Source organism: Vulpes vulpes, chromosome 14 (assembly GCF_048418805.1).
Source record: "Vulpes vulpes isolate BD-2025 chromosome 14, VulVul3, whole genome shotgun sequence".
NCBI lineage: Eukaryota > Metazoa > Chordata > Mammalia > Carnivora > Canidae > Vulpes > Vulpes vulpes.
In genome coordinates this window covers 110,082,331-110,094,451 of record NC_132793.1, presented here as the reverse complement: position 1 = coordinate 110,094,451, position 12,121 = coordinate 110,082,331, and the positions used below count along the sequence as shown (strand labels likewise).

The 12,121-nt window shown below is 46.2% G+C and overlaps 1 protein-coding gene across 1 annotated transcript in view; it reads right to left on the bottom strand.

Moving 5' to 3' along the window:
- POLN (DNA polymerase nu) overlaps positions 1 to 12,121 on the bottom strand; it is a 158,130-nt gene that overhangs the window by 111,869 nt on the left and 34,140 nt on the right. The window contains exons 7-11 of the mRNA XM_025998872.2: positions 11,099 to 11,205; positions 5,823 to 5,980; positions 3,304 to 3,372; positions 1,346 to 1,406; positions 581 to 645 (exon numbers count right to left, since the gene is read on the bottom strand). Coding sequence (XP_025854657.2) covers positions 581 to 645; positions 1,346 to 1,406; positions 3,304 to 3,372; positions 5,823 to 5,980; positions 11,099 to 11,205 — 460 coding nt within the window. The remainder of the gene's footprint in view (positions 1 to 580; positions 646 to 1,345; positions 1,407 to 3,303; positions 3,373 to 5,822; positions 5,981 to 11,098; positions 11,206 to 12,121) is intronic.

Sequence of the window (12,121 nt, the reverse complement as noted above, 5' to 3'; positions counted from 1 at the left end):
GAGGGAGAGTAGTCAGCTGACCACTGACCCACAGTCCCAAAGGAGAGCCCAACACTGTTTAGGCGCTGAGGTGGAACACAGCAAAGGAAAGCAACAAGGTAGTGACTCCACAAGCCAGGGCAGGAATGACTTTCGATAGCAGGAAGGGTTGAGATAGGGAAAGGGCACACAGGGCTTCTAGAAATTCTACGCTTTGGCCTAGTGATGGTTATGCTAGAGTTTCCTTTAAAATAACTTCCGTGACACAATTTAATGCCTTTTTCATGCATCTCTATGCATCCCTCTGCATTTCATATTTTTGACAGAAAGTTCTGTTATTGCTTTTTCAAAGAACCCAAGAAAGTAGTGAATTCCCCTCACCAAACAATAGTAGGATTCCTTGTGAGAGAGCCTGACCTTTGAGAAGCTGGAGGATCTGTGACACCCCGCACATGCCATGGGGCAAGCGCCCAGCTGCCCACCTGGTACTCACCTGCATGCATCAGACACAGGAGGCATCGGCGTTGTTTGGTGCATGCAAGGAAGGGAGCAGGGGGTAGGAAAGACTTATAGGCACCACAGCTCTACAATAAGAACGCACCCCAAGAAGTGCTGAAGTCCTTTCCATTTCTTCTCTGTTCACCCGAATGCTGTGGCTTTCCATCACTGTGATTCAAACACCAAAGAGATAAAACTTGTACTCTCTCAATGAGTCATTTCTGCCAAAGGCTCAAGGACAAGCAGCTAGCCTGGCTCCCTGATGAGGACAATAATGACAGTGCCTGCTGTGTCCAACCTCGACTAACCATCCACTCGGGTCAGTGCTCGAGCTCCGTGTGGTGGTGGTTGGCATGGGGATGCGCTCTGGCCAGCTGCCAGGGATGGACTTGCCTTGGGCCAGGTGAGCTGCAGAGTGCCCAGCAGGACCTGAGCAGAGTGGAGGCTAAGAGCAAAGACAGAGGAGAGCCCTCAACCCTTGTCCTAAGGGCTGTCCTGAGGGGGCAGGGCTGAACAACAGCACACACTAGGATGAACTGACATGCAGAACACGCCACAGGCTCCTCCTGCACTCCTGCTCTGCGGCTCTCAGGAGCATGGGGCTGCCCCCTGGCCCAGGCACCCAGCAGAACCACACAGTACAAAGGGATCCCATGTGACTGAGAGGTCAGAACCTCTGGTCCTTCTAGATCAACAGGTGATGCGGTCCAACTCCTCTTATTACAGAGAAGGCAAACAGAGAGCTGGCTACCTCTCAGTGCCTACATAACACACTGCCTATGTCTAAATAAGAGATAAACAGTTGCTCTCAAACAATGTTGAGAATTCCCTAGAAAGAGGACTGTCCATCATCTTTATGGTACCTTACCTGCCAAAATTGGTATCAGAGGAAGCTCCAAAGTACAAAATAGTTGCCATAAACCATAAACCTATTTTGTAGAAAAGAAGTAATACCTATGTTACTTTTAAATTATTTCTACTGCACATAGCTAATAGCCTACCTGACTGTATAATTTGGGCAACTCCTAAGTGAGTGGTGGCACCTATCCAACAGCAGCTTCCCACTGTCCTCCTTCCTAATAAAGCTCCTATTTCCTTCAAGTATCCTATTTCATTATCAAGATCTCATACAGATATTTAGAAATATCAGGTAGGCCAAGCCCCACTCTCAACTTTCTCATTGCAAAAATTTTTTAAAGATTTTATTTATTTGAGAGAGGGAGTGCATGAGCAGAGGGGAAGGGCAAAGGGAGAGGGAAAAGCAGACTTCTCACTGAGCAGTGAGCTCATTGGGCCTTAATCCTGGGACTCTGAGATCATGACCTGAGCTGGAGGTAGACACTTCACTGACTGAGCCACCCAGGCACCCTAATCTTTTTCATTTTAAAGTGTGATGTAGGTATTTTTAGACTTTTAGTCTTCCATTTTAACTTCAGAATAGTTTTACTGAATTCCCAAAAGTATAACTAGGATTTTCATTGGTTTTTGCATTGGCTTGGTAGATTAGCGTGGGGAGAGGTGAAATCTATTAGGTCACCTTCTCCAATAATATAAAACATCTCTGCGTTTATTCACACTGTCTTCATGCCTCTTCTCAGAGCTTCTGTCATGTGCATTCCTTCCTGCTGCCGTGTGAAAGTCCTTGGCCTCACCTGCCCCTGTGCTGTGCCCTTGCACTCCTGACCTGCTCCTCCACACCCAGTGCCCTGCACTTTGCCCTCAAGGAAGGGTTGACGGGCAGCAGGGGAGAGAAGTGGGTTTCCTCTCTCCTGCTGGACCCTACCCCGCAGCCCACAGTTCTTGGCCCACAGCCACAGCTCCTGCTGTCTGGCCTCCTGACTCCTCGGCAGCCCCTGTAGGGCCACTGCTCTCCCCATGTTCTGGTGACAGCTTACCCTCCAAGCCCAGAGGTAGAGGAGATTCCTGCCAGTGCCTGTCCCCAGAGGCTTCTCCATCCCCTGCTGGCCCCCTCATACCTGGCCTCACCTCCATATATTGTCCCTTCCTTCAACTTTTCTTGACTGTTCCCTCAATGCCCTCTGCTTCCTAATGAGACTCTGAGTAGAGCTGGGTCCATCCCACTTTTAAACTAAAATATACACCCAGCTTTTATGTTAACTGCAGCATTAGAAACATTTCAATTGAGGAGTGCTTGGATGGCACAGTGGGTTAAGCATCTGACTTTAGCTCAGGTCCTGATCTCAGGGTTGTGAGATTGAGCCCCATATTAGACTCTACACTCAGTGGGGCATCTGCTGGAGATTTTCTCTCCCTCTGTCGCTACCCCTACTCATGCTCTCCATCTTTCTGTAATAAATAAATAAATCTTAAAAAAAAAAAAAAAGAAAGTTCCAACTGAATTGGTGGCTTTTAAAAATGCTACAATTGGGGATCCCTGGGTGGTGCAGCGGTTTAGCGCCTGCCTTTGGCCCAGGGCGCAATCCTGGAGACCCGGGATTGAATCCCACGTCGGGCTCCCGGTGCATGGAGCCTGCCTCTCCCTCTGCCTATGTCTCTGCCTCTCTCTCTCTCTCTCTGTGTGTGACTATCATAAATAAATAAAAATTTAAAAAATAAAAAAATAAAAAAATAAAAAAATAAAAATGCTACAATTGTTAACCTACAGAAAACATTTTTAAAACTTGAGGTCTTATCACATGGACTATCGTTCTATGAGTAATGCACAAGTTAACTTGGCCTTAGAATTCTATCTTCCATTTCCTGCATACTCAAAGATGCTGGGAGTGTGGATAGGAGTGAGAGATGCTCCTGGGGAACAGTAAGTGAGAGTGCTTGCTAACCCCAAGTTATAATAAAATGCCTTGCCTTCAACTGGGAACAAAGGCCCATTGTAAGTCTGTAGAGTATTTTCAGGTTCACACGTACATTCTGATTCTTTAAAAGATCGAAAGAATGAAAGATTAGGCAAACTTGGCAACAATGTTCATCACAATGTAGAAAGTGACACAAGCCACACAAATGGGCACCAGCTGGGTGGCAGGAGTCTTTCCATGGCAGACATGACACAGCCAGTGGCATTACAAAATACCTCAAGCAGGTGAGTCCCCAGGCTACTGAATATCCTTCTTATTGGGCAAATGCAAGCTACCTGGAGCCTCACACTTTCTCCCTGACCCAGTTTTTCCCTCACTTTACAGGAACTGTAAAGGAGCTGTGTCCAAGGTGCAAAGATCACACAGAGGTAGAGACAGATGTGCACCCTCCACACAGCTCAGCAAGCTAAGGAGCCAAGTGGCCATCCTCACCACCCATCCTCACCTGGATGACGCCTCCAGAGGCCCTGAGAGTGAACAAACAGGGAAGGGTATGAGCCGTAGCCTCCAGCACTATCTGACTCTCCCTCCTTGAACACCTCACTCTGTCAAATGACTCTCCACATTCTGCTTTTGGCCTCAAGACCCCAAGCCAGAGAAACCTAATTATGAGGAGTCAACAGTGGCCTGACATAGCCTAGCATTTGCTCTCTGATCATCCCCAGCCTTGTGTCTCCTGGATGACTGGTCTGGGGGCTCCATGAGCAGACTGAGTTTTCTACAGGACAGAGCTGACCATACGGCTCCCACTTGGAATGGTTCTCCAGCTGGGGCTTCCCCAGGATGAGACTGAGCTCCAGCATGGGACCGGCACCTTTGTGACAGAGCCCCTGACACAGCTCCTTTTCCACCCCACACCTTCCTTCCCATTTTTGCAGTTCTCTCCTGCTCCCATGCTGCTCCTTCTGCCCAGACTCCCTGAGGTTCTCCCAGACAATCCCCATCACTTCTCCAGCATGGCATCATGTGACCCTGGCTTTCTCCTCCCGCCCCTCCTGCACTGCATGCCTCCACAGTGGACACATTTCTAGCCAACAGGATTTGAGCCCAAGTTCATGGAGGCTGCTCCTCTTCTTCCTGGAGTGTGATGAGGGCGTGGGGGTGAAGCTGCTGTGGGCTGTAAGGCAATGGCACACGGGTCGCTGGGGGACTGCCAGAGCCCACAGCATGGTGAACAGCTGCCCAGTCTGGGTGCCAGGCACCAGCTTGTTGATGGGGAGAAAACACATCTCTGCAGTTGGGGCTTTGTTCCCCGTAGCCACTCCCATCCCCAGATATACACTAGAAAGAAACTGGACTTGAGTCAGAAACCCACAGTCTCAACCTGACCTAAGCAAGGTGCATGCACACTGACCTTTCTGCACCTTGGTCTTCTCATCTAGAAACCGACAGGTACTACTGAGGCAGGCACATCCCTGTTTCAGTAGCAGTGTCCCAGCTTCTATTTGAGGACATTCCTCCCCAACATCACATGATCGATTGGTAGAACTCACCTCCACGCCCTGCCCTCCTGCCAAGGGGCACATGTGTGGTACAGTGAGAGAAATGCAGCATCTCAGTGCTGAAAATGTGAGTCTTCGACAAAAGTGACACATGGATGCAAGGTCCTGGCTCACTGCTGGTCCTGGGCCTGAGGGCTCTCGTCTTCCCAAGGCCCGGTACTGCCTTCCCTGGGTCTGTGAGATCTTCCATATTCCTCTGACACAAGTCTTTCTAAATCAAGGGGGAGTGAGTTCCTGCATTTTTACCCCCCAGTCCCTATATGTCTCAGACCCTCCCTTCCAGACTGCAGGGGATGAAGAGCAGAAGCAAACGTCCCCAGGCCTCAGGGCCCACACATCACCAGTCACTCTGTCCCAAGGGCTCCCCACCACAGCCTATCCTTGTGCTCCCCGAGCACCTTGTGAGGCTCTTCCAGCTGTGCTTTCAGCATATTGCTGTTGATTTACAGGCAGGAAGCCTGAACAGGGTGGCCCAACTGTGGCCCACGTTGCTCTCCCTGGGGACAGCTCCTTGGGACCTGCTGTGGGCCATGTGATGTCTCTGGCTTGTGAGGCTCCAGGCCGGGCTCCAGAGCTGTGAGCATCGTGGCTTCTGCACACGTGGTTCCTAACAACTAGGTGCATCTCTAGGACAGGGCTTGGAAAGACATGCCTGGGCACATGGACCAAGGTGTGGCCAGAACCCCTGCCACAGAGGTCAGGGCATCAGCACTACAGGCAGCTCTCAGGTCACAGAGCACGTGACTCTGACACCAGAGGGTCTGTTTAGAAGATAATCACAATGTGAATGGACTTCCCAGGAACAAATTCATGAAGGAACAGAAGTCACCTTACTTAAGTCAATATCCTCTACCAGAAATGTCAGAGTAAAAAGCATTTGTGCAGAGTAAGTAATAATGAATGTCACTGATGTTTTTTTCTTTTTTACTATTGGACTGTTTATGAAATGGAAAACATTTCTAGGAAAAATCCGGGTTGTATTACCATTGGTAAAGACAACACAACTCACCACGACATTTCTTGAGGAGTTTCCATATGTGCTGTCCACTTTCACAGAGATGGAGCTTTCAAGGAATTTTGCCACTAAGTCTTCAAACGAGGTTGCAGCCTCCCCAGGATCGATAAGCCATGCAGCAATTCTGGGATCCAGCCCCACAAAATGAACAACTGCAGAGAAGGCCATTTAATCACTCCAGGAAAACTGGAAAACTGTCCTCTTCCTCTTCCCTACTCCTACAAGGTTCTCAAGGTTCAAAATAATAATAATAATAGCACTGCCATCCCCTCCAGTGATGGAGGTGTGTGCCACAGGGACACGCCACCATTCCTGAGGAACTCAGAGCCTCTGGTGAGAGCAGCCCCCATGACCCAGTTCCCACACAGGCAGTCTCCGTGGGGGACTGACCCTAGACAGCCAAAGAGGGAGACTGAACTAACATGAGAACCCTCCTCCCCACCTGCCTCCTGCCACTGCTCCCCAGCTTTCTGGCCATGCTTCTCACTGGGCTGCCTTCCTAGGCACCCCTCTTCGAGGTATCCAGGAACCAAGTCTTGTGAGGAGAAGGAAAAGCATAAGCATCCTCATCACTCAGTTCTAGGGAGGGTCGGTGGTGTGTGTGTGTGAGGGCAGAGACACCTGGCACTTGATGTGAGGAAAACCCTGGGAGACACCAGATCTCTGCTGCATTGGGATGTGTAGAAAGAATGAGGCACAACGCCACCCCTGGACCTTGGCAGCACTGCCCATAAAAACTAGTTTTCTCAACTGAAAACTCAGGGAAGAGCTTACTGTACGTGTGTGCGAGACATATGGGAAGTTGCTTTATGAAAAATAAAAATGACATCTGCCAAGTAAGTTTTAGTACGAGGGTACTAAACATTTTAGACATGGAGAGGGGAGCTATAAAAGGATGGGGGGCTGATAAACTGAGAGATAAATCTGAATTCTAAGTGATTGGTTTTTCAAGCTGTTTTAACATTTTAAAAAAGATTTATTTACTTATTTTAAGAGAGAGCATGAGTGGGGGAGAGGAAGGGAGAGAGAGAGAGAATTCCAAGCAGACTCTGCACTGAGCACAGAGCCCAACCCAGGGCTCCATCTCAGGACCCTGAGATCCTGACCTGAGCCGAAACAAGAGTCAGATGCTCAACCGCCTGGGCTACCCGGGTGCCCCAAGTTACTTTAACATTTTGAATAACACTACACAAAAATAAAGGAGTTTTCTTTTAAACAAACTGTGCTCTTAGACCACAACACAGTAAATACTATAATTTTTGGCATTTTTAAATTATGCCAGTCTAAGAGATTTATATTTGCCAAGGCATCCAGCACCATGGCTTTTTTGTCTGATGTTTGGGAAGTCCCTGACGTTGGCAGATTTGGAACCTTGGCTGGGGGAATATTAGCAGGCACTCTGGGCCTGCACCCACGGCTGTGCATGACACTGCCCACACCATCTGGCAGTGCTAACTCACCCAGGTGGACTCGTTCACTCTACTTGCCTTTTCAAAGCTCTAATGTTCCAAAATTAAGGTTCTGCCAACATATATTCTTGAAAACTCTTGGGGAAGGTCTGACGGTGCTGGAAGAACCTGGAGGCTGGTTCCCGTAAATTCCTCCATCTCACACACTAACCCCCACCAAGACAAGGCCCCACACTGGGGAGAAAGTGGCAGTAGTTGACAGAGAAATACCAACAAAACAGATTTAAAATGAACTAAGAAAAATCAAGAAAATTATAAAACTTATGAAAAATTAATAAATCAGAATTAGAAACACTTAGAAATTAGGTGACTTAAAAAAAGAAAAAGAAAAACTGAACAAAGAAATAAAAGGGTTCAGGAAATAAAACCAAAAAAAATTTCATAAATAAAAACTAAACTGGCAATAAACAAAAGCCAATCAATACAATAGATAATGCCCTACAAAAAAAAATAATAATAATGGAAAAGAGGAACTAAAAAAAAGATCGGAAATAGATTCTAGATAAAGTGATAAATGTTAAAGACCAGAGAAGAAGATTCAACATACAAAATAAGAGTTCAAACATCACAAAAAAGATAGACAACCAAACATCACATACCTCCTGACAGAAGGACATGCCATTACCTAGGGTTAGGGTCGGGGTCATGACTTAGTCTTGCCTTTCCAAAATCAGGCCTGAAATCTGATCAAGTCTCTGGATATCATTGCCAATTTACAAGAAATAGAAGAGCAAGAAGAAACTGTTAGACAGCAAGAAGGAGATATGTTCTGAAAATCCAGACTCTGGGAAATCCTACACAACAAACAATTTTGGTTTCGGCCATAAGGATAAAATAATTACAGGAATTTAAAACAGGGAGAGAGAGAGGATATATAGATGAGAAGAAAAGAAACTTAAGAAATACATCACACCTATCCCAGCTTTGGGATAACCTAACTCTGATTCTTGTTTGGATTCTAAGTCAAAAGAACCATAAAAAACAAAAACAATATTTAAAGACAATTGGGCAGCGTACATACTGACTGGATATCAAATAACACTGAACAATTGCTGCAATTTGGGGGGCAAGGATGATGGCATCATCTTAAAAATGAAATCCTCAAGTTTCATCATATAATTGAAATATTTACAGATTAATCATATTATGCTTGGAATTTGCTATAAAATAATCCAAGAGGCAGGGATTTGGAAAGGTGAGAAGTTACAAAGGAAGGAAGACTGGACCTAAGTTGGTAATTGTTGAAACTGGGTGATGGGTACTATGTTGTTTTTCAACACCACCTCTGGTGCCCCACATGTGGCTCTTGCACCCCCAGGTCCCAGGCTCTCTGCAGATGCTGGCAGGTGTCTGACAGTTTGGCACCATTCTGACATGAGCTGCAGGGAGTAAAGACCTGTGGGCTAAGAGCTCAACCTCACAAGACTACCCCTGTTTCAGATGCCTCTTGTACCTCCCACCGGCCGACTACAAACTGGGGTTCTCACAACCCCCTTCTCAGGTTCCACACTTGGCTAGAACGGCTCACGGAATTCTAGAAAGCATCTTACTAAGTACCCATTTATCATGAAGGACACAACTCAGGATCATCCAAAGGGAAGAGATGCACAGGCCAAGGTACGGGGCAGGAGGTGCAGAGTCCCCAAGCCTCTCCGGGAGCACCTGTGCCCAGAGCCCAGATATGCTCACCCACCTCCAGATCCCCCAACCCCCTGTGCAGGGATTTTATGGAGATTCCACTGCACAGTGCAACTGATGAGACCACTGGCCATGGAGATGGACTGCATCTCCTTCTGCTCTCCGTCCCCAGGAGAGCTAATCCAACCCACTAAGCCTGGTGTGGTCCTTCCGTCCACTGCCCTGCCCTGACCCTGGCTGGGGGGCCCAGCTCCCAGTCCTCTCATCAGCACACAAAAGACACTCTTAGCACTCTGGGGATTGCAATTGTCTTAGGAACTATGTGCCAGGAAGCAGGGACAAAGACTAAATATTAAATACAGGGACAAAGACTAAATACATATTTCTTATTGTATCACAGGTACTCTTGTACAGGTTGGAAATTTTGCACAATCAAATGATTTCTTCCAATAACTTATTTTCAAACGTACACAATTTAAAAAGAACTGTCCAGTTAACATTCATATATCTACTATCTAGATTCTACAATGAGCATTTCTGCTATATTTGCTTCATTACATATCTGACCATCTAGTAAGAAAAGTTATTTAAAATTCTTATTTTTAAATGAAAAATAAAAATGTGTTCTATATTGTTTTGATGCTAATTACTCTGGACTTTATTATTTTATTTAAATTTCAGTATAGTTAACATAGTTATATTAGTTTCAGGTGTACAACATAGTGACTCAGCACTTCCATACATCACCCGGTGCTCATCACAGCCAGTGCACTCCTTAATCCCCATCACCTGTTTCCCTCCAACACCCTCTCCGAGACCAGCAGTGTGTTCTCTAGAGTTAAGAGTCTGTTTCTTGGTTTGTCTCTCTTTATTCCTTTTGCTCATTTGTTTTGTTTCTTCAATTCCACATGTGAGTGATCATATGGTATCTTTCTCTGACTGACTTATCTCACTTAGCATAGTGCCCTCTAGATCCATCCATGTTGTAGCATTATTGCAAATGGCAAGATTTCATTCTTTTTCATGGCTGAGTAATATACATATACCACATCTTCTTTATCCATTCACCTATGGATGGTACAGGGGCTGCTTCCATATCTTGGCTGTTGTAAATAATGATAACTATAAGCTCAGGGGTACATGCATTCCTTTGAATTAGTATTTTGTATTCTTTGCATAAATACCCAGTAATGCAATCGCTTTACTTTGCATAAATACCCAGTAATGCAATTGCTGGGTCATAGGGTAGCTCTATTTTTAATTTTCTGAGGAACCTCCATACTGTTTTCCACAGGGCTTATCAGTTTGATTCCCATCAACACTACACGAGGGTTCTCCTTTCTCTTTGTCCTCACCAGCACCTGTTGTTTCTTGTATTGTTGATTTTAGCCATTCTGACTCATGTGAGGTGGTATCTCATTGTGGTTTTGATTTGAATTTCCCTGATGATAAGGGATGCTGAGCATCTTTTTCATGTGTCTGGACTTCAGTCTAATTCTTAGGGAGTTTATAAACTATTTGCAGTAACACACATCCCATGTGACCACACTGTATAAGTCACTTCTTATTTTAAATTACAAAAGTAATATATTCTTTCAAAAAATCAAACAATCTAAAACACAGGGATCCCTGGGTGGCTCAGTGGTTTAACGCCTGCCTTCGGCCCAGGGCGTGATCCTGGAGACCCAGGATCGAGTCCCACGTCAGGCTCCCTGCATGGAGCCTGCTTCTCCCTCTGCCTGTGTCTCTGCCTCTCTCTCTCTCTCTGTATCTCTCATGAATAAATAAATAAAGTCTTTAAAAAAATAAAATAAAATAAAACACAGAGGGAGGGGCACCTGGGTGGCTCAGTTGGTTAAGCATCTGCCTTTGGCTTGAGTCATGATCTTGGGGCCCAGGAATTAAGCCCCAGTCTGGCTCCCTGCTCAGCAGGGAGTCTGATTCTCCTTTTCCCCTCTACTGCTCCCCCTGCATGTGCTCTCTCTCTGTTAAATAAATAAAGCACAGAGGGAAAGTGCCCCCTCACACTTGGGGCCCAAGGCCACAAAGCTGGTGCTTTGGAGCCACATGACCAGGCCCCCAGAGTTGAGCCACCCCTCCCATTCTCAGGAGGAATCACTGCTGGAGAATTAAATTTAAGAGATTGGAGAAACTAAAACTTACCATGCTTCCAGCTGCCTTCATTACCAAAAATCTGCAGCACTGTTCGCACAAAGTCCTTAGCATTAAAACAAATAACAGGACATTTCAGAGTTTGAAAGAGAACTTTCCTGGAAGATGAAAAGAAATTCACTGATTTAGATGTTAATTTAGAACTCCTGACTTTGGAAAAAATATTTTTATTGCTCTGACAGGTATCACTTGCGTACTACATTGTAGACGGTGTTCTTCGAGGAGCCTTACATAGATGAACATGAATACTATGAGGAAGATGTCACAGAGGATGAAGCTGAGAAAGCCTACATAATAATGAACCCAAGGTCCCACAGCCTCTCAGAGCCTGTCCCTGGGTAAAGCCACATTACCTGCTAAGACCTACATTCCTGAATGGGGCACACACCCCTTGGACTCCTTACAGGCTCCCCAGCACGCACTCCAAACACTCTACCCTCTGCTCACACTGAACTGTCTTACCTCCACCACCACATGGTGCCATGTACTCTCACACTCAGGGGCCACCTCACATGCTGCCTTCTTGCTTACAATTCTCCTCCCACAATTTCTGCAGACTACCCACGTGCTGTTTGCAGGAAGGTCTGCCTCCTGAGGTGGGGAGTTGCCCCCCTATGTTCCTTCTATGCTCCTGTCCATGTACCGGCTGTAGCCAGGACCACATCTGTACTGTAATTTACCTTGAAAGTAGGCTCGCCCCATTTCACCATGAACTCCTTGGATATGCGATTCATACAAGTCATCATTTAGTGAACACTCGCCATGATGACACTATGTTAAACACTTCAAAGGACTGTTACAATGAAATCTCACCATAACCTTGTTTGGCAGGCACTGATCCACTTTACAGATAAGAAAACTGAGGTTCAGAGTGGCTAAACAATTTTCCCAGCATTACCCAACTAGTAAGAGGCACAGCAAAGGTCTGAGACCCTATCTTGCTGCTGCCTGGGCCCTGCACTATAAATCTTCCTTCATAGTAACTGTTTATTCATACACTGAGGGTCTTGCATG